The sequence below is a fragment of the Kryptolebias marmoratus genome, linkage group LG24 (genome assembly GCF_001649575.2).
Source record: "Kryptolebias marmoratus isolate JLee-2015 linkage group LG24, ASM164957v2, whole genome shotgun sequence".
Taxonomy (NCBI): Eukaryota; Metazoa; Chordata; class Actinopteri; order Cyprinodontiformes; family Rivulidae; genus Kryptolebias; species Kryptolebias marmoratus.
Window position 1 is genome coordinate 17597849 of NC_051453.1, and position 23366 is coordinate 17621214.

The 23366-nt window shown below is 39.8% G+C and overlaps 1 protein-coding gene across 1 annotated transcript; it reads right to left on the minus strand.

The window, feature by feature from the left end:
- Window positions 1-5555: 5555 nt before the first annotated feature.
- pdgfra (platelet-derived growth factor receptor, alpha polypeptide) lies at window positions 5556-22843 on the minus strand. The gene is made up of 28 exons (XM_017428771.3): window positions 22656-22843; window positions 20533-20608; window positions 20170-20439; window positions 19682-19821; window positions 18543-18705; window positions 18022-18214; window positions 17670-17785; window positions 17298-17594; window positions 16953-17219; window positions 16714-16838; window positions 16426-16594; window positions 16128-16317; window positions 15863-15978; window positions 15609-15735; window positions 15305-15501; window positions 14752-14846; window positions 14425-14557; window positions 14059-14163; window positions 12337-12447; window positions 11841-11994; window positions 11141-11301; window positions 10755-10870; window positions 10153-10275; window positions 9939-10050; window positions 8350-8449; window positions 8069-8174; window positions 7150-7385; window positions 5556-7061 (listed from the first exon to the last, which is right to left on the minus strand). Exons 2-28 carry the CDS (start codon window positions 20588-20590, stop codon window positions 6914-6916), a joined length of 4128 nt encoding a protein of 1375 aa, XP_017284260.1. The 5' UTR covers window positions 20591-20608; window positions 22656-22843; the 3' UTR covers window positions 5556-6913.
- Window positions 22844-23366: the final 523 nt, after the last annotated feature.

Consider the following 23366-nt stretch of genomic DNA (forward strand, 5'->3'; position numbering starts at 1 on the left):
TTAGGACCTGTGTTAGGTTTTTGCTGGATTCCTAAAGGCATAATTTTCAGAAACCGTACGTCTACATGTAGATAGTTTTTGTTTAAACCTGACACTTCCTAATGTGTCCTCCATTGGTAAACTTTCCTAATATTTTAAGGTACAAGCTGCACAATCTGCTGTTAGGATCAGGTACAAATAATGAGCAGAGAATGAGTGAAAAAGCAGTCAAAGTCCAAAGAAGAAAAGTGAAAGATCTTCACAGCAAAAACTAACAAAACAAATCAACAAACCAAACTCTGAGTTTCGCAGAGTCCCCTAAATCAAAATGAATGAGAGTCATTATCTGTGAGGCCTAAAATTGATCTGTTAATCCTGTTCAAACTAAACTATTATGATTCTTTTGTTTTGATAAGTGGGGTCCTCAGAAGAATCCATTACTTTAATAATCTTCTAACTTTTCTGTCAGTGTCATGTTTAAATGAAAACATCTGAACTGTTGATAGCTTGACATAAAATTTTCCACACAAAATATATGACTGAAGATAATACACCAGTAAAAAGGGAAAGCTATTATCTTACAGCTGACAGATGTAAATGTATCTGCTTTAATGGTTGATTATTGCTCACTATAGGTTTCAGATGACCTAAACTCACACCTCACCAGGCTCAAGTCAAGCCAAGTCAAACTTTATTTCTGAAACACATTTAACCAACCCCAGTTGTACAAAGTGCTCTTAGTAAAATTGTAAGATAAATCAAGATAAAATCCAAAAAGAATAAAAATCAATGATACCAGAAACACAGTTAAAACACTGAAACAGAAAAAAAAAGAAATTGAAAAGATAAAACAAATAAAACCAGCACAGTAAAATTCATGAGCTTCTGCTCAACCAGGATAAAAAAGCCAAGAAAACAAGTGTGTTTTAAGAGCAAATATAAATGTTCAAGAGTCCAGATGGATCTAATCTGTAAAGGCAGGCTGTTCCAGGGAGTTGGGGCCACCACTGAAAATGCTCTGTCACTCCGAGTTCTTAGCCTGGACTTAGTAATGTTTAGTTGTTGGTCTGCAGACCTTAGTGGTCTGGCTAGAGTATGAGGCTGCAGGAGTTCTGACAGGTATGATGGTGTCTTGCCATTTAAACTTTAAAAACGGAAATTAAATCTTGAACTGGACTCTGAACTGGACAAGGAGCCAGTGCAGGGAGGCCAATAAGGGTGTAATGTGGTTGTGACATTTCTTTGCTGTCAGGAGGGGAGCAGTCTTCTGATTCAGCCTGGAGAGCACAGAGAAAGTCCTGTCAGATTGATATAATTTGAATCACTCAAGAACTACCTTTGATACCAATACAGGAGTTGAGGCGTGAAAGAAGAAGGTTGTGATCTATGGTGTCCAAAGCACACAATAACACCAGAACAGCTGTTACAAGTCGACTGCTCAGAGCAAGTCTTTAAAACCCCTTAAGAGCAGTTTAGTTTAGTAAAAGAATACTTTTTAAAAAGTGGGACGCTGTGTTATATTTAGGTTGAAATTCTGACTTCCAGTTGGAATTTGAACTCTAATGACTGAAAACCAAACTTCTGACTTTTTTCTACAGAAAATAAAAACTGTCTAGCAGCTCTCCCAGCTGCTTGTAAGACAATCATTAAAACATCTCAGTCAGTAGTAGAAAAAATAACTTTTTATTGCTTTAGAAAAACTGTCTATCCCATTAGAGAAAACATAAGATTCATTTGCCTTCACTTGGTCCTGGGGGACATTTCTTGCAAATAATCAGTGCAGAAACGTTATCGCAGCTTTTACATATAGAGTTTGAACCAAGGCAGCATGAAACAAAACAAACCTCATTATAACAGGTTGTCAGCAGGAGAAAGAGAAACACTGTGAAGGGTTGCAGACAAAAGAATGCAATCATCATAAAAATGTGGTGAAAAAAGACATTATTTGGCTTTCTTTCATAATGAATTCTGTTGTCACTAAATATCTCGGCCAGGTCAATATAATCTTTTAAGGTTTTACTTTAGCTGGGTCTGATTCATATTAATTGGGTTTGTCAAACTATTTGTTGGTAAATTGATCTTTTAAAACGAATAATCAGATTAGTTTGAAATGTGTCCACATGTTCGGATTTAAGGTGGATGGGGGTTGGGAAAAAGGACCCAAATGCAGGACGCAGGAAGCAGAAGACCAGCAGCTTTTAATATTTGTGTGAGAAACTGATTATGCTGAGCTAACAAAGCAGGTGGCAAAGGACACCAAGTCACTGAAAAGCCTCTGTGAAAAGTCAAAATTCAGAGCTACCCTTTACAAGAAAACGTAAGGGTGAAGAGCCAAACAAACAAAGAAAAGGGGGGAAAACGCAAAAAAAGGTGAAAAAAACCTTTAAAAAAATTACATTATTGTGCAGAAGCAGGTACTTTATTTGCACCATTTGTGTAAATTTTGTTCAATCATTGAAAACAGATTAAACTGAAACAATGAATCTGATATGATTAAACCTGCCAAAAAAACCAATATTTAAATCAACATGTTATTTAAATCAGTTTAACTAACCCAGTTAGAACCAACCATGAACTGAGTTTATCATGCTGATTTTAAATAAGAATACTTTTATTTTTAAAAATACTGAAATAGTCATTAGAATAATTTAATTTTTTTTATTGAACAAGTTTATTTTTTAGTGTGTATTTTAGCACTGTTGTTACTACAGCAACATTAGGTGAATCATTGTTTCATATAAGTGCTACATGCCATAGTTAGGTTTATTTTTTTTTTAAATATCAGCTTTCTTTTTAAGTATCCTTCTTGTTTATGTCTTAAAAAAACTATGTACTTTTAAAAACATATCTTTATTTGAGGTTAGTTCTACTAAAGCTTTGGTTATTTTTACTGTTGCATGTTCACATAAACACTTTGCATGCATCTCTCGCATTAGGCAAAGTTCGATGAATGCCACATTTGTTATCATTATGGGGGCGAGCTCCACCCCACCAACAAGGAACTTCATTTCTCTGCAGAACAAAGCCCCCTGTGTAGTCAATCTGAGCAGACATTTCATTCCAAAGAAATAAAAAAATAAATAAAACTTAAAGTATTATCCGGATCATGTTGGGTTTAATGGATATTTTCTTGTTCCATGTCCTTAATAAAGCATAGAAAAAATTGTTTTAATAGTAATTTTAGATGTATTAAACCATTATTTCTTCCAGATATAATAAAGCTGCACCTTATAAATGTGGTTACTAAAAAGCCAAAACTGCAGTTCTGCTAAATGCCGGTCTATCCAACAAAAACTGTCATCTTCCTTCCCTTAAGATGCATCTGTTATTTGGAGCAAATTAAGTTTCTGTTGTGTTCATCCCAGATCTGAACTCTGGATTTACCAGCTTGTCCAAACAGGATAAACTCTGCAAAAACAGGGAAGCAAAATAAATGGGCAGGACGAATGAAGAGAAAGGCAATTGTGGAATTTTAAAAATGGGGAAAAGCTACAAAAAGAACAACATGAATAGTGCAAGCCACTTGTAAAGAATGGATGTTTGTGTGGGTAGCAGGGTGTAATTAATGACTTCTAAACTGTTTAAACCGATTTCATATCAGCAAACACCATGACATCAGATTACAGCTTTGCATTTACTGCTCTTAAGTGATGAATTGCAGGTCTATCTTGGCTGTGGCCTCATGCCATCATGTGCAGCTGTAGCTTCTTCCTGCTGCATCCTCATCAGGAGACAGGATTAAATCCAAGGCTGGTGTGTCCAGCTTATAGGGGTCCACTGATGTCTGCAGGCTCAGATCGGCAGCTCTAACCCTGCATCATGTCACACTTAACTCCCCTTTTTCTTCCTGTTTGAGTGCTACTCTGGAAGGCATGAGCTGGACACTAGCTCCCTCCAGTGGTACTAGAAGAAAATGATAACTAATGTTCTAGTTCTTGATGAACATGATTTTAGTTTCAACACCCTGCTGAACACTGAGTGAAGAAAACTTGGCTACACAAATTATGAGCAGTTAGTAGTTTTTTTAGGTGCTCTTTTGAGGTGTTTTCTCTGCGTATTTTTTCATCTTTCCATCATTCTTAAAACCTGTCTGTGTGTGTAAGCATGTAAGCATGTATTTTCCACTGTGCGTGACTCTGAACATGGATGAATGTACAATCTACTATAAATGCCATATTAAAAAAAGAAATGTTTATTGTTCTGTTTTTTATACCAAAGCCAGATTAATTTTACAGTTAAAATGCTCTTACTGGGTTGGGAAAAAGTATTTGTCTAAAGCAGATGACTTCAATTGTTTTGGAGTCTTGTTCATGATTGATAACAGGATGGAGCAGGACCACGTCTGCAGTAATGAGTGTGTTGCTCCAGTCTGTCATGGTGAAAAAGGAGCTGAGCCAAAAAGAACAAGCTCAATCCATCTATCCGCAGTGAGTGAACTCACATGAATGATTTGACGATTGTTTTACGCCAGATGCCCTTTTCGAGGCAACCTAGGCTTTAACCAACAACCTCAAACTCATGAAACTACAGCACTGACCACCAAGCTACCAGAGCCCTTCATAGAAATATGATAAACCCCTTCAACCCATCTGTACCATCGCTAAGTGTATTAGTTCTGTTCATACCTGCAGAAATATTTTATAACTAAATCAGAAACAAATCATTATTTTAACAAGTTGTCAAACAGACTTGTACATGGTGGGATGAAAATCACTGAGCATAGCTGCCTCCTGCACTACTTTAACTGGAAACAGTGATATAAATTTATATCAGTAGCAGAGGTTGTTTTTAATCACTTTATGTCTAAAGTAAATTTAGCAGGAAATGCTTAAATACTTTAATTTGTAAATAAATTCTGATGTTGGTAAGGTTTTGTCAGGATCTGGGGCTGACTTTTCACCTTTGAGTGTTTGTGTCAGTATTTGATTATCACCCATCGCCGAACAGGTGGATGATTGTGTAATTGCCTGTGTGTCTGTTAACAAAATATCTCAAGAACCATTAGACAAATGTTTATGAAACTCTCAGTAGTCAGTAATTGGATGCACATCTACAACTGATTAACTTTTGGGGTCAACCCAATTCAAGATAGCCACCACAGCTAATTGACCTGAGAAAACACAAAAATGGCAATAACTCTGATATTTTACTGATATTAAGCTAAAATGTGATAGGACTGGAGTTGATTGTCCTCTCCATCAGGTACTCTGAGTTTTAACAGATCATACAACATTTTTATTTAAAACTTTGGCATTTAAGGTGGTGGGTGCATTCCCTTAAGGATCGCTTCTTTCTTTTACATGAGAATTTATATAAAAGGAGAAAGCGCTTTCTGATTTATATTACTGCTGTGTATCAAAATATAAAACAGTCGCATATCTAAAATAAGCACCATTTATCTATGCATTAAATTTACATTTCTCTGCCTGCAACCTCTCTATGAATAAAAATAACACAGAAGTGTTATTTATATGCCTGTTTTCTCCATGTCACACAAACAAGCATCTAATATTTCATTCTTATTACATTGTCAGATCATTTTGTGTTTAATATTAATAGAAACCAATGGAACATCCTTCTATTTTACATTATAAAGCATTTATTGCAATATAAATCATCTGAAAGTACATGATATAAAATAATGGAATATGGTAATAAGACGTCATAATGCATGTGATTATTTATGACTACAGATAAGGTACCATCATCATCATCATCAGCACATCACTCAGCCACAGTACAAACATCCACATTCGCTCTGTTTTAAACATCTATCGCCAACACGATTGTTTGTTTTATTCTTCTTTTTTAAGCTCAGCCTTGCTAAATGACCAAAAACATCACAAATAAGGGAAAAGGGAAAGTGCAACATTTGATTGTAGTTTAAATCACTGTGAACAGGAGCAGACAGAGGCCTGTCTGACGTGAAAAAACAAGTATTTTTCACACAAAATTCTGATCCACCGATGTTATGATGTTCATATGTTGTTCTGAGGAATGTTACCGTAACAGATTTGTCCAAAGCAACACTTTCACATGAGCAGAAAAGGGTGCAGAAGCTTAACATGTACTCCAAATCATATACTCGAGTTTCATCCCAATAATACTCTCTTATAAAACAACTCTGGAAATATTTACAATACAAACACTTCATTTGGTAAAGCCCACATGTCCCATCTGACCTGGGCCTTTATCAGTGGGAAAGTCTGAAGACTTTTTGTATTTTTGGAGCAAAAAAGGAGAGATGAAGCAAAGACACATACAACCCAGAAGCTCTTTCATAACCATTCAGCTGCTATGATCTGTGTCTATTTATTCACAAATAATACATGTTCGTATAGGTAAAAAAATAAAATTTAACTACCACATGTACGTAACTAATAAGGACATTATATGGTCACGTACAAAAAATGCACATAGTCCACATTTTGTGCTTTAGATTGAAGTATTGCTACTGATTGTGCCAGCATCAGGTGCTTTCTTTCTGTAACAGTTCTTTGTAACACTGTTTCTTGAACTGAGCTCATCTAGCTGATATAGTGCAACTGTAGTGGTTAAATATCCTGTTTTGCTCCTTTTAAGTTTCTGCTTAATTTGTTGCTTCAGTCTTGTTTTTCTCCGAATGCCCAATAGCTTTGCAAATTCAAGATAAAGTTTTTGATCTTTTATCTGGAAACGTCCAACACTGAAGGCCCAGCGGTTATTGTAGTCCTTCCTTTGAGTTTTCAATCCACTTCTTCACCTAAAAGGGGAGAAGAGACATGCGTACCTTGGGGTCACCACGGACTCACTGAGAACGTTCAGTGGTTTTAGTTTTGGCGGTCTGGGAGGAGGAGGAGGAGGAGTGGCGTGGTCAGAGTCTTTGGCTGGTTTACAGGCCTTTCTCTTGTGCCCCATGTCCTTACACCCTCCCTGCTCTGCTCCTGCTCCACTGTCACAGAAAGCTGTCCTCCACCAGGTCACTACAGTCCAGACACATCTCGTCCAGCAGCGTGATGTCCTCCAGAGTCTCGCCCTCACGCTTGGCGTAGGTGGAGCTGCTCGACCCTGTCTCAATGGCGCTCTCCTCAGATGTTTGAGAGCTAAAAGTGCAGCAAATGAGACAAGCTTAAACCATCTTTTCTCTGATGCTGTGTACTGCTGTAGGAGGGAAATGACTGGTCTATTTACCTGTGTCTGTTCCTCTTTCCATAGTCTTCATCAGATACTGGGTCAAGGTCCGGGAGTGGGATTATGTAGCCACTGTCAGAGCTCAGGCGCTGCTCGTCAAAGCCGCTTTCCCGATCTTTTAGCTTGCCCTGGTTCTTGTATGGGATGTCGATGTAATCTGCGTCAGTTTCGTTGCACACCCGAGTCACAGCAGGATGGTCGCTCTTCAGAAAGTCATGGTTCACTCTCTCGTAATGCTGCACAAGACAAAAAAAAAGATGCTGTTAGATCGCAGAAACAAAGCAAAACAAAATATATTTTTGCTGCACAGAAAGAATAATGATGCAATAAAGTTTGTACACACATGATCACAGAATGAATGAACCCTCAGGAGTTGAGGACTATTTTATGAGAATTTGTGATCGCTGGTTTTGTTGCCAGCTGGATGGTGATATTGTAACATCGCAGCCTAGCCCCATGTGCTAAAACTGTTTCCTTCTGAATTGGTTCCTTCTCTTTTGCCAGCCATTAAAGCTGTGAGCAGGGTGGAGGTAAAGCTGCTTTGACGTGCCATGTGTGTTGCGGAGGGCTAATTAAGGTTGGGTGGTGGAGGCAACAACTGAAGCTGTGTCATTACCTACACTGAGGCCAGGCGCTGTGACATCCAGCTGCAGTACTGGGGCTCTAATCACATTTTACACAAAAACATATAGAGAGCCTAAAGAGACACCTCTAAGGCCCTCACAGAGGATGTGGAAAGGGTTTTAAACAAACCTGCTACTTTAATATTGTATTTAAATGATTTTCAACCTGTACTTTGCTTTGCAAAATGACATCTACAAGGAACCACCTCTCTGTGATGACTTGCAGTAAATTTGAAAAAGTAGGTGTTATACATGCACAGATGTCTGAGGAGGTGAGAGGTCACGACCAGACTCACCCTCTTGTAGCTGGAGGGCAGCAAAGACTCAACAGAGTCACTCAGACCCATGAAGGAAGGCCTCTTCTCCGGCTCACTGTTCCAACATTTCATCATCATCTCATACCTGAAAAAGCACACAACGTTCTCAGGGAAAACAGTACAAACAGTCCTGTGCCTTGTAATTTCACCATGACTGATGAGAGTCGCTGTATCACAGCTCAGGAACATTAAGCCAGTGTTTCTTCATGTAATAAATTCACATTAGCTGTATAGCCATTGTGCTACGTGTGATCACGTACACGTCATGTGGTGCGTGCTCTGGTTTTGACATCCTGTATCCACTCTTGATCTTGTTGTAGAAGCTGGAGTCCACCACCATCCCCGGATACGGTGTGCCCCCTACAGACAAAGAGGGATTTTGTGATAAGTTGACTAACCTTATTTTCTGGAATATAACTGTTTAAAGAACCAATATTTTATTGTAGCATCTTGTGAATGTTAGACCTTCCTCAAAAATAGTAAATAACTAAAGTGAACTGCAAAGTACCTATCTACAAAGCAGCTTTTACACAAATGAATGGCATTCAAAGTGTTAAAAAAACACACGCATACACAAAAGCAAACCATTTAAAAAGCTTGGTAAAAAGCTCCAAAGTGTTGGTGTATAAATGGCAAGTGCCTTTAATACTTTAATACTTAAGTATACTGGCAAAAGATGACCACAGAGGGAATAAATGTACAAAGGAAATTTGTCATGTAACTTGGTCCTTGGCCATTAAGAGCTTTTTACAGTATATAAGGACAGGGACCTTAAAATTAACTTGAGAAATTGCATGCGAAAATTCAGTGGGAATGCGTATTTCTGAATGAAATGGCTGAAAGCTGCTGAAGAAGCTGAAACTGTGCTGAAATGTTTTAATCGATGAAAGGTCAATGCAAGTTGATTTTGAGCAGTTAAAAATGTAGCCAAAAATAAATCAATGATTACTGAAACTTGCTGAAGAGGCTCATACTAGGCAGAACAAACCCTTAAAACACCCGAACAAACATTTAAATAGCAGAACAATCCTTAAAAATAGCTGAAAAAACCTTGAAATCATCCCAAAAAGAAGAACATAACCTAAAAACATAAAAACAAACTCTTAAAACAACAACAATCTTTAAAAACAGCAGAAAAAACATTAAAACAGCTTAAAAAAACCTTGAAATATCTGAACAAAGCCTTTATGTTAAACAGGATGAAAGTACACACACTGAAACCCACACAGGCTCTGAGTGATGTCACATCTGAACATTTTAAGTTCTATCACAACAGCAACGCAGTGCGAAACGAGGGTCAGACCAAACGTTTTCACCTTTTTTAAACTGAGATTATAAAAAACTGTAGAAGATATCAAAAAGCTGAAACATACAGTAAGAGTTGAATGTCTTATGTTTTCTTCAAACCTTGAATGGTGTTTCTAGGAGGAAGTTTGCTGAAGTAGTGAGCTTTCAAACAGCAGTAAGATTTGACAGTTTAAAACGGATTTCCAATGTATTTCAATGAGAAAAATATTGCTTAAAAACCTTAATATTTTTAAATCATTAAAATATATCAATACCAAAAGTCATAGGCATTAAAAAGCTGAACGTTTTGATACATGAATGGCTGAAATAGCTTGATAGTTGCGAGACGAGTTAGATGCTGAAAGAAATATGGAATAGTTAAAGTAACGATAGATAATAAGAAGGAGAAACAGGATCTCAATAGTGTAAATGCTCTATAAGCATTTACACAATTAGAAAAGTGACAGGAAGCCAGTGCAGAGCAGCTAAAATTGGGTTAATTTGCTCTCCGTTTGTCTGTGAATACAATTTTAGTGCATCATTGAGGTCTACAAAGGCTTACCTAAGGAGAATATTTCCCAGAGGAGGATGCCATACGACCAAACATCACTGAGAGTGGTGTAGAGGTTGTCAAAAATACTTTCTGGTGCCATCCATTTTACTGGCAAAAATGTCTATAATGAAAGAGAAGTCAGTATTTTTACTATATTTGTAAAAACCATGAGAAAAGCCACAGTAAGGTTTAGGAATAAATTAATGTCTGAGTAGAAACATACGCTTCCTTTGGAGACATAGTTGTTGTCATGCATGATGTCTCTGGCCAGTCCAAAGTCACAGATCTTAACAATCTTGCCCTGCGAGAGGAGAACGTTCCTGGCTGCAAGGTCCCGATGCACGCACTAAAAAGGAAGAACAATCCATGTTGGTGGAAGAGTTGCTTTCATCTGTTCTCAGCCTGGCACATTTTGCTCCACCGCAGCTACTGACTATTTCTGTATTTCACTCCAGCCAAATACATTTTTTTTTAATGCTGTTTCATTTTGCTTTATGAAGCATAATCTTTATGTAAACATGCCAGTTGGAGGGATGGATGTGACCACTGGATATTTAAGGATAATAACTATATGGTTGGATGAATAGTTTCTGGCTGCAGAGAGTTCCTGTCTGGTAATTCTAGCTCTGATTTCTATATTCAGAGTCTGGCCTTTCTCCTGAGTGGATACAGCAACATTCACAGGGCAGCTTATCATACAACCACTGGTTTCCTCAGCGCCCACCCCCACCTACGGCCAGCACAACCTGCCATTAGCGCCCTGGAGAGAAACGAGCTGTAAGGTTGTAAAAATGTAGAAAAACTTAGAAATGTATACAAACTTACGTTTTTGGAAGCCAGAAACTCCATTCCCCTGGCCACCTGGTAGGTAAAGCTCAGCAGGTCAGCGGTTGTGAGGCCTTCGTTCGAGTCATCTGACAGCAGGGTGTCCATCTCAGACTCTGCTTTGCAAAACACACAGACACACCATGAGGATTTCCATGGGTTCAACATGTGCTGTAAATATAGCACTCTCCTCTCAGACCTGGCTTTTAATGGCAGGCAGAAACTGGGCATTATTATGTGTGCGCTACAATTATCTTCTCTGTGTAATTATAGGCCACTTCCAGTCCTAAATTCTGACAAGGGTGTACCCCTCAACCAACAATGACTCAAACACAACACCAAGGCCAATAACTCTGAGAAAGAGAACAGGGAGCTGCAGGGCTTACCGTTCAAGCCTTTCTGTGAGGGAGGGTGGTCATAGTTAGACCTCCGGATGTCAGAGTACTTGGAGGAGGTGCTCATCTCCAGCATGGGGACATACTGAGTGTTGTCCACCTGCTTCATATCCATGTAGTCTCCTTTATTCTCAAAGGATAGGATCACGTAACTGAGAACACAGACAAGAGAAGAATGTTGTTAGTGATGACAGGTCATTGAGCAGATCTGATTCAGCCCCACACTGAGCATACTTTACGTCAATATGGGCACTTGTCCTCTAACTTCCTCGAGCTGAGGTTAGTGGGAGATGTGGTTGAGGCTAACATGGTGGCCAGGATAAAATCAGGTTATGGTCATTTTGAGGTGTGGTCGCTGTGAGTCATCCATCAACACAGATGAGCCTCAAAGAGGGAGAGGACAGGCTGCCATTTCACTGTGAACGTTTGGGTGGGCACAATTAACAGGTAGCCCCTTGGTAACAAGATTAGGCTGAAAGCTGAGACCACTTCAGACTTTGATCTGATTAGAGAAAGATGCTAGACAATATCCTTTGCCACAGAGAGAATGGTGATTGAGTTACAGTTTAGGAGCAGGGGGGAAATCTGAGTGTTTGTTTGACAGAAAGTATGTGATTTGGTTTATTTTTTTCAACCATAGATGTCTTAACAACAACAAAATTAAAAAAATAACTTAGAAATAATTTAGTACCTTCTGCTGCTCTCGTCTGCAGGGTTGATACCAAATATATCCAGCTCCTTTTTGTTTTTCTCTGGGCTCATGCTGTGGAAGTTCTCCCTGTTCTTGTGCAGATAGTTGACCAGGTCTCCGTAGAAGCAGTACTCGGTGATAATGTAGATAGGGCCTGGGAACAACACAGCAGATAAAGTCGTGCATCGGCGTCAGTCTGCAGGCTAATCTTATCAGAGACTCGTAAAAGCTGAAAGCGCAGTCAGAAGGGCGAGCCTTTACTTTCCCATAAAAAGCCCATTAAAATAGCACACCCACTGAGAGCTGAGGAAGCACTGTCAGTCTTTTTGTGGCTGGTAGAGTTGTAAATGTGGCTAAATCTGAATGAGTTTGTGTGAACGTAAGTGTTTGATGATATTGTAGATGCAGCAACGGTTGTACTACACTGTTATTAAACAATATGTATTTTGAATGAGCCCGTTTGTTTCCAGCTGCTGTTCATGGGTGTACTTTTCACCTGACTTGGTGCATGCTCCCAGGAGGTTAACAATGTTTAGATGGGGTCCGAGATGAGTCATGATCTTCAGTTCAGACATCAGGGCCTGTTTCTCGCTGGACCGAGCCGTGGCTGGAAGAAGGTACAGCTGCCGTGACTATCACCACATTCAATCAAAGCAAGTCAACAAATCGTGCATCAGGATGTGGTTTTCGCTTTTATTTCTATAAATTACTTTGTTGTTTTATTATTTTCACACCTACATTTTTCAGTCTTTTCCCAGTAATTTTAAATATTAGTAGTAATTAAACAATTTAAAAAAAAAATTTGTGTACACATAGGAATTAGTAGTATTTTAAAGCTTCTTAATGAAAACACACTTTTATCAAAGGGTTGCCAGATGGACACCATTGTTAATTTTAGGGTGGCACGCCTAACTCTTACTCATAACAGAAATTTATGAATTTTATTATGCTGTTGTTGTACATGAGCTATTTAAAAATACTGCAATATGGGAGTTAGGGAATTATCTTCTGATTCAGGGATAGGCTACTTTGTTTTGTCTTTACTGAAGCTTCTTCTCTCCTCTCAAAAATGTATATTCATAAATGATTCTAGCATTTCTTAAAAGAATGCATATTGCCTGCAGCCTTGCATGTCAAAGTTTAAAACAAAGATCCCATGTGATCTGTTAGTGCTAAGAGTATGTGTTTGGGGTGGCTGTCAGCTAACATCACACTAAATCTTAGCTCAATATCTGTAAAAATGACAGAGCTACAGCCATTTTTGTTTTGTCAATTAGCTGGAGAGGTCTTCTTGAATCAGACTGACTCAAAAAGGTAATCAATTTCAGATACACATCTAGTAATTACTTTCTGAGAGTTTCATTAAAATCTATTCAATGGTTCACACAAAATTTTGCTAACAGACAGATTATGCACTGCACAGATTAAGGCTGTCTGTTATTCCCCCCGGTGCCGCTCCTGATGATTATATTAGCTCATAATTTTCATGATGACAACAATGCTAACAATGCTAAGTGAATTAAAAAAAACTTTTAAAATACACTACTGTCAGATTATTGTTTTCTGCTCTAGAGATTTTGTTTATTTTCTTCTCTCTGTTTTGTCTTTGATGGTTGTGTTAGAGTTAAAGTAACAGACTTGGAACTCTAGAAATTGTAGTATATCTGTACCTCAATGTTCAACCAATAATTATTTAATTTTGTTAGTTTAGATCAAGCGTAGGCAATCCTGATCCTCGAGGGCCACCATCCTGCATTTTTTACTTGTTTCTCTGCTTCAACACACCTGATTTGAATCAATGGGTGATTAACAGGCTTCTGCAGAACATGAAGAGGTAATTTAACCACCGAATCAGGTGTGTTGGAGCAGGGAAACAAGGAAAACATGCAGGATAGTGGCACTCAATTTAGATCAGAACACTATATTATCATACATGTTTTTACAAAAACATTACAATATTATTCATAATTTGTTCTTTTGAAACTACAATTATCATCTTTACAATATTTGAAGTAATTTTTCAATATTTAATGGTGCTACTGCTGATTGTGTTTACATGCTTTAATTCACATTTTGAAAACCTCTTACTGGCTTGAATGTGCACCAGAAGAGAAAATAGCTTCTGTTACCAAACCAATCTCAATAATCAATAGACACTACTTGCAACTTATCATTGACAGACAGCAGCTTGGCTCAGTTCTCTTGTCCTGAAACTCACGTTTCAACATTTTTACTGCCACCTTCATAACAGGCTGAGAGTGGCTGAGTCCATAGGCGGTGCCCTCAACCACCTTCCCAAAAGCCCCAGAGCCCAGGATGCGACCTGAGAATCACAAAGCAGGGATAGAGTCAGTTATACAGGTTGAAATAGTTCACATACATGCTGCCTTCCCGTCTGGAACTCTTTGAGTTGCTGAATGTTCCCTTGATCACTGGTTCAAATCCCAGCAAGCAAGCCCCCACTCTCCAGGTCAAAGTTATCTTATCATAGACTAACCTCAAAGGCAAAGTAAGATTTACAGGTTGGAATATCTCTGCAGGGAACAATTACAGCTCAAGGACTTTAAAAAGATACTCAGCTCACCGAGGACAAGTCTGTCACGGGGAAACTCCCATCTGGAGTCATAGGGAAGCTGCATGGGATCCACATAGATGTACTCATGGCCATCTGGGCTCACGGACTCAATGACCCTCCAACGGATCTCATATCTTGGTTTCTGGAAGACAGAGAACACATAAAATCATGGCTGCTTATAAGAAACCCTGAAAGAAGCGCAGCAAATCAAACATACATTATGCAGCTGTTTATATTTGTTGTTAAACACATTTCAATCTAATTCTTGATATGAACACTGAAAATGAGGAAATGAGTGACTGAAATAAAGTGAGTGCAAAATGATCACAAGAGTACCTGTTTCCAGATGACAACCAAGACAATGAGTGAGATGATGACTATGACCAGGAGCACCAGCACAGCAGCAGCTACAGTCAGCTCAGGATGAGGGCCTGTTCATGAGGAAAGCCAGTGGTCACACATGTTAGATACAGAATGCATTAACAACATGGAAGCATGCAGTGAAATATGCTGTGTATGTTGCACAGAGATAGGGTTTTTCAAGAATCTAAGATGGAAATGGGGCCACGAGAGGAGGCTAGACATTGGCAGAGCAAGATGGGGGGTGAGGATAGGAGTGTAAAGCTCATCTGCAAGCATCAAATGGCATTAAGAGATGTAACTTCCCTGAATTATCTGCCACAGTAACACCAGTCTTTTCCTCAGAGCTCACAAACTCATAATCTTACAGCTCCTGCAACTCTGACAGGCTATTAAACTGTTCTTTAGATGACCGACAGTAGTTTTAGAGAGAGAAAATTAGTGGGAGACACCATCAAAATTCAATTCAAAGCTGTGTAAAAAAAGAAGGAAAGTTCCTCTGGAGATTTTGATATGAGTGTGTGCTTACCATTGGACACCAGTTTGACTTCCCTGCTGACGGTGGCCATTTCATTCCTGGCAAGGCAACGCACTGCCAGAGTGCTTTCAAGATGGCCGAACATGACCTGGCTCTCCAGGTTGCTCGCTTGATTGAAGTGCGACTCCGTGGTGATCTCTGTGGAGTTGGTGGGGAGGGGCAGCCAAGACGACGAATCATTGGCACAACTGGACAGGAGCAAAGAAAACAAATAAACTCAAGTCATATCAGTTAAATAGATCTGTTTGATACAAAGGTCCACGGGCATTTTCATTCTGAAGAAAATGGATCTTACTGTTTGATGTTCTTGCAGATGAACCACTCCACCACAGGAGTGGGCTGCCCCCTGGTGATACACACCACAGACTGGCCTGTGGTTGAACCGTGGTGGAGGTCCATCAGGTCCACAATGACTGCAGGCACTTTAACATCAGGGGCCATATAAGATGTTAGCTAAGCTAAGCAGTGTTAGCAAACATGAAATATCAAAAGACTGTAGCTCCGTCTGAAACATTGTTAGCATTGAAATCCAAAGAAATAAAGGCTGACCTTTAACCTCCAGGGTGAAGCTGACATCATGACTTTGGTTTCCATTCTGCACGTGCATAGTGTAGTTCCCACTGTCCTCCTCCTTGGCACGGATCAGTATGAGAACACTTATGTAGCTGTGCAGAGCAACAACAGCAGAAACTGGCTTTACCAAACAGTAACAGAAGCTCACAGCAACACTAAACTCTAATTAGAGGGCTGGACAATGCGTGGGAATGTTTCCTTGAAGCTGTCATTATGTCTGCAATTACGGATGGAGACTCACCTGATCTCACTGATCTGCTGCAGGCTGGTGGCGATCTCAGCCGTCACTTCACCGAGTGGTATGCCATCTTTAAACCAAGTGACATGAGCATCGGGAAAGGAGTCGATCTTTGCTCTGAAGTCCCGAACTTCGTCCAGCTCAGCAGATTCATAATCCCTAAACTCTGGCTTGATAGATACAAACTCACTGGCTGTTGGAAAAAGAGACGTCAACAATTACTCATCACTACTTTAAAAACTTTTTTTTTAAATAATGCAACATAATGTTTACTGTAAGCATATAAAATGCTAATTTATACCAAACACTTGGATGGCAAGTTGCTTCATCTGACTTTCATTAGAAATAATGTCAGTGATGGAACAGGAGTAGATGCCACTGTCTTTGGTTGTGGCTTGTGGAATTGTCAGGGTGTAAATGACCTCCTGGTCTCTTTTATTTTCACGAACAGTTTTGGTGCCGCGACTGGCCTGTCAAAGAAAAGGGAACATCAAGTATTTTGAGATCATCACTACTGTACTTTACAATCAAATCATATGCTAAATTTGTGATATCCTCTGTGCTTTACAAAATGATTTTGTGCCCGCACCATTTTGCCAGGGTATTTCCAGTAGTCTTCCAATATATCAGGTCCTCGAGCCAGACAGCTGACAGTGATTGTGTCCCCCACCAGCAGAGCAGTCTTTTTGGCCCACAACTCAACATTCAATGTACCTAAGATAGAACAATACCAGCAAAATGTTAATGTCAGGTTAGAAAGCCCCCCCAAAATTAAGCAGAGGATGAAACAGATTTCATTAGAGATGTCACAAACACTGGAACACACACCTATCACACCATGTACGATGTATTCCTCGCTGTAGTACTCCTTTCCTTTTTGGGTGGCCTTGCAGACATAAGTTCCAGCAGTAAATACCCCCAAAGCACCCCTTTTACTGTCATAAACACAAGGTACAGGCTGCTGGGTGTCAACGTTCACCAGTGTGACATGGGCATGTGGGTTAGACACCCTACATGGAATCACCATCTCCTCGTGGTCGGGCAGGACAAGGTTCATAAAAGACCCCAGTGACGGCACGAACAGAGCATCAGGATCTGTGTTAGGATAAAATAAGTTATTCATTCAGAAAAGGCAACATATAAAATATATTGAAGTAGTTGTTGACTCCATACCTGGTACGTAGACGTAGATGCTGCTTTCCTCTGTGTCATCTGTGCTGTTTGTGGTGTAGAAGCATGTATAGGAGCCAGTGTTCATTACGTTTGCACTGTCCACAGTGATGGTGGTGACAAACAGACCACTGCTGTCCTCCTGCGTTTGTTCTGGCACATCAAAAGGCATATCCCACTCCAGCTGTGCCACTCCGCGACACGTCAAGCTGAAAGATGTGTAAAGAGGCACCACCATCTCGTCCATATCTGGCAGCATCACAGGGGCTGAGGAAGGCGGGATCACTGATGCGGCCGAAGCTGGGGAAAAAAAAAAGAAGCGAGATTGAGAACCTTCAACCATCTGACGTTTATTCATCTACCTGTTGATCTCACCTCTCACTTTGATGACAAAAGAGAACTGAGCTGTGTGAGAGCCACTCTGGACTCTGATGGTGTAATTTCCATTGTCTTTCTCCAGAAAATGCCGGAACGTCAGAATGCTCTCATACCTGTAAGAAGAAAAAACCTTTCAGTTATGAGCAGTCATTGAAAGGAACAACTGACATCTTAGCAAATTAGTTTTCCTGCTGAATATTACAGAGAAACATGAACACATCCCGACATTAATGTTGTATATTTTAACCTCAAAAGTCAGAACTCATGGCCACGTTATCTCAGAAACAACACCTCCATTACTTCCTCCTTATACATCTTTAAAATGTAGAATCATAATCTTTATGCTCACCGATTCCCTTCAATGTGGCTTGTTTTAGTAGAGATGTAGTAGTTTTCAGACATTTCTTTGCCATCTTTCAGCCATGACACTTTGGGGACAGGGTAAGCGCTGATAAGAATAGTGTACTCTGTCGCCTCTAAAATGTTGACAAACTCCGTTGTTAGAATCCCACTGTGGTCCAGGGTCAGAAAGGAATTCTCCTCTAAGTAAAGAGACAAGCTTGGTGAGGAAATGAGAGTTTCAGAAGAGGAAAATGAGGTTGTGACGGTGAGGGTTGGGGTGAAATGAAGGCCTGACACATCTATTGAGGCCATGCCATAAAACACAGTGGCTGATGTTAAAAACAGAGTGACTAAATGGCTGAAAATGACTTCCGCACATAGCTTAAACATATTGGAGAATGCACAAATTCACATGAATGATGATGAGAAAATCGGATATGTTTCAATCACTATAAATCTTCACTTTGAGCAGAAGTTTAACAGTCCAGCTGGAGATATTTTGGAAATGTTTCTGATTGGGAGACTCACCAAAAACAGTCACAGCCACGCTGCTGGCTCTGGTTTTTCCGCTGACTGTGTGCGTGACGGAGCATTCGTAAACGCCGCTGTCCTGAGAGGTGGCTTGTGGGATGCTGAGGGTGTACTCGACCCTGTTGTGAAAAGTCTCCTTTGTCTGAATTGCATTCAGAGCCTATAAGAAAAAAATTAAAATAAACACATACAAATATAAACTGAAGTAATATGGTATTTAAATTTTGTAACTCTGCTTTTTTTTCAGTTTACAGGTCCAGCTGAAGGCTAACAACTCAAACACAGACTGTGGGCCACATGAGATAAATCAGGAGTCTTTTAAAATCCTGTAATTGCAGCTGAGACCAAAACCAGGACCCAGGTCTTCTGTGTTTCTATCTCAAGGTCTCTGGAAAGGCTTTAAGAACTCCCTTGCACAGAAAAAAAACCCAGCGACATGAAGAATAGATTAGGAATATGAGCATGAATGAACATAAATTGCATATAAAAGCATCAAATGTTCAGCTGGCTGTCATGTGCAGACAGTATCTATCATACATGTCTCAAGCTCACCGGGTCTACCCTTTTTTTCCTCCTTCCTTTGAACTACCTCCTTCCCTTGTGCTGTTTGTCATGAACTTTACCTTTAGCTGTCACAGCAAGCTGTTCGCCTTACATCCTCTCCATCAAGGCAACGTTTCCTCCAAAAGTCTGCCCTTTGAGCTACACTTCAATAGTCATTTATTACTTATTTGGTCAGAAATAGCTCACTTTTACTAGGAAAGAAAATTTGACAGGAGGTTGAAGGAAACATTTGCTTATGCAAATAATATTGTAATATCATCTGTAGGCTTCAAACTTTGTTTACTTATGTTTTATGTCTATGTGTTCTGTCTTCTCGTGTATTTTCATGCCTACTCATGTTCACTTATGTCTATATTCTCCACCTACATGTTTAGTAATTTGTTGGTGTGTTTTGTAATCATGCGCAATAAGTACAAGACTAAATGTAAGAACAGCGTCAAATTCCTTGTGTGCGTGACATACACACTTGATTCTGATTCTGATAAAGTGGATTCCTGGATGAAGCCACCCAAAGAACTAGTTTGAAATAAAAAAAAATGCACAGAAAGAAAAGCAAAAATTCTGTAGGTTACCTGTTTTGTTGAATGGATCCATTGTTGATGGAGGTTTGGCACTAATGGGGTGATGCAGGAGATGTTGAGAGGCTGCCTCGCCCTCAACTTCTCTTCACTTGCTTTAACCAGCACCACAAATTTCACCTCAATCTCAGGTTCTACAGGAGGACCAAAGGAGACAAAGGAGACAAACAACCGTTCACCTTCTCAGTCACACCCAGGGACAATTTAGAGTAACCAGTTATCCTAACTCATTCACTTGACATTTCCTATGCATCGAGCTGCAATAGTTTGGAATCTTTAAACAAATTCTGTGATAAAGTAAGAGGACCTAAGAGGAAGTAAGTAAGGACCTTCCTTCCATGGTTCTTTGTTTCTGGTTCCATCAAAAAAAAAAAATCTGTTAATGATCTTACCACACAACTATCATCCTACTTTTTTAGTTTTTACATTTATTCTGGACCAGCATGCATAAATGTTACACAGCCTCCTGAATATTTGTTTACCTTGGACAAAGAGGAAAATCATTGGACGATCCTTGTCAATGTCCGGGTTTGCATATTTGCAGTCATAAGGACCAGTGTGCGCCTTAGTTGCGTTGTAAATTAATATAGTTGAGGAGAAAACTCCTGGAATAACTTTGGCATCTTTCGGCAGGGGCTCAATCCAAACCACGTCTTGTTCCCCGGAGCAGCTGATGTTAATGAGGGAGTTGGCCTGTACGAGCAGAAAGTGCTGATCCGGACTGATGACTGGTAACGCCAGTCCAGGCGGAACTGAGAAAAGACAAGTGGGTCAACAAAAGAGAAGCTGTCAGAAAATATAAAAAGACAGTAAACAGTGTGTCTGCGCTTTATTCAGGTGCTTACCCAAAACCATCAGCACAAGAATAACCCCAAAGACCATGAAAGTCTTCTTCCCATCCATGTCTATGGATGATCAGACCTGTGAAGCAAAACAGCAACTTTTTAAAATCATTGTCTCCATACTGGAAGAAATTCTACAGTCACTGTTCAGTCAAGACAACAACTGATCACTGACTTCAAGATATTTATGAACAGACATTGAGCAACAATACAAATTCTATAATTAAAGGTAAAAAACGTGTTTTAGTTTATTGTAACTAAATTTGTTGGAGAATAATTATTATTATAATTTATCTGCTGATGGGGGTGAGAATTCCTGAGACTGCTGCACAGTTTCGTGAGGATGAAGAGGACGGGAAACCGAACTCCGAGCTTTTTAAGCTGCGCTTCACGGTAGCTGCCAGTAGAGGGCGACACAGTCCGTCATTTAGGGGCATCAAGTCTAATCGGCGCTCAAAGGTCCAAAACTCCCCCCCCCCTCCCCCTCCCAACCCTTTCACGATGATTGTTTAAAAAAAAAACAAAGAAAAAAAAAACTTTGTTCTTTTAAAAAGCATCTTTATATTTTTTTAAGCCTTCATTTATTACATCAGATTTTTGTAAATTCTGCTACAAGGTCCAAAAGTCTTTATGTTTTCCTTTCTTTTTAATTACAAATATTATTGGATGGATAATAAAAACATTTTATACCACTGCTCCATCTTTTCTATTTTATCAAAGATTAGACTACCTGATGTTTAGTTATGATGACGAGCTCTGGAAACAATTTACCCCCCCCCCCCAGGTCTGGGCAATCTGGATCACGGTCTTGATCGGAGACACAAAGTTTGAGGGGCCCTTGTAGCTTCAGTTGAATCTCCATTTTAAAAAGCTCTGCCTGGTTTGTTATTCCACGGCAAACACTTTATCATTTCTCTCAAGTTCTATCTTTATTTATTATTATTATTATTATTATTATTATTATTATTATTATTATTATTATTATTATTATTATTATTATTATTTGACACAGACATGCTGTGTGTCCGGTGTTCATCTGCGCCTAAAAAACTAACTCTCTTGGTCCTTTCACTGTTTCCTGCGGTTGTCCGCTCTGGCTCAGCTCAGACAGCTTGAATAATCCGTCGGCATTGCGTTTGTTAACTCTATAATTAGCGCACCCACTCCACACAAAAGAACATACTGGCGTGGGAATCTGCAGACAAAATGCCTAATGGGTCTGGACGTTTTTACGCAGACGCCTCGTCCAAAACGAGTTTTGGTAAAATAGTTTTAGCTAAAAACTTTATTTGACAAAAACGAAAAGATTGCAGAGGTAATAAACTTTCCTCACGCCTCACTTCTCTTTGAGCAAGTAAAAATAAAAGACTTGTGCAACAAAACTTGTGTAAACTTCAAATGTTCAGATCAGCGCCAAAATGTCTAAAATCAGTGTCCACATTAAAAGGCTGTGCACAAAGAGGAAAAAAAGAAGGAAATGTTAGTGTTTTTAGTTTAAATGAATGTGAAAATCTGACCACAGGCACTTTTTCCCCCTGCAGACCCTTTTAGTGACACAGCAGGGTAGGTGGTAAAAGAAGAATGCGCTCCAATGCCACCTCAGCTCTTCTCTTTTCTCCTTTTGGGATCAAATCCTTTTGCACAGTCCCGACTCTCACTCCAGCGCTCCCATTGCATGTATTCCACTTTAAGACCCCTGAAAACAACAAGTGATGCACAAACTCCAATGTGTTTCCCATTAAACGCCGGGCAGCATCCCACAATGGTGCCTTCAGTCTCGGAGGTTACACCTCCAGCTGTGAGGCCGAACACGAGCGCTTTTGTCCAGCAGAGTGAGGCGACATCCTGGGGTGGACCATATGGAGCACCAGGAGAGAGAGAGAGAGAGAGAGGGAAAAAAATCTCTCCAACTAAAAGATCCTGTGCAGAAGTTAACTTCCAAAGTGGCGGAGTGCTCTGTTTTTCGGTGAATGAAACTAAAGCTGCAATCAGCTGATGAGCTAATTAAGACGCAGCCAAACTTTCCAAGTATCTGTAAACAAACCCACAAAATTCTGCGAAAGTTTCTCTTACATTTGAAACCTTTTTTAAATACGCTAAAACGTTTTAATTGACCTTTCAATTACCTTGTCCTAATCCCCTCTTTCTACTCCCCTCCTGTCAGTATATCCACAGTGAATCGGTGCCTCCAAAAGGCGCAGCGAGGGTCCTCAGCGGCGGGTTATAATCCTCAAAAATCCTGCGCTGTGAGAACATACGGACCCTCTGTCCACATCCACGGCCGCCTTCACAACTGCGCTGCAGCTACAGCGACCTGTAACTGACTCAATGTTACAGTCCAAACCCCCTCCCCCACCTAAAACCTCCCCCCTCGCCCAAAAAGTCATCATCTGGCTCAAAGTAAATAACTCTCAGGAAATGACACCCCTTCTCTCTCTCTCTCTCTCTCTCTCTCTCTCTCTCTCTCTCTCTCTCTCTGAAAACTTTTCAAATTAAGAGACTTTTAGGGGGCATTTTGTATGAAACGAAAAGATCACCGAGAGCGCACGGATTTCTTTTTGAAGCCCAAAGTGTGTTTTTTGTTCTCCTAAAATAGTATAATTTAGCTTTTTTAAAAAATGTTTTAAGGCTACACTTCTGAGCGACTCGCTTTACCAAGCAGTTTCAGCATTTTACACAAAATCATTCCTTGTCTGTTTGTTGTTTTGCACAGTGCGCCACAGCTCGGTATTTAGGAGACAGTTTTTGTGCATCAGACAGAAAGCCAGCAGAAATGATCCACGAATCTCACAGAGGGCGCTCCAACACTGCCATACAGTGTTGGAGCTCACATCTTT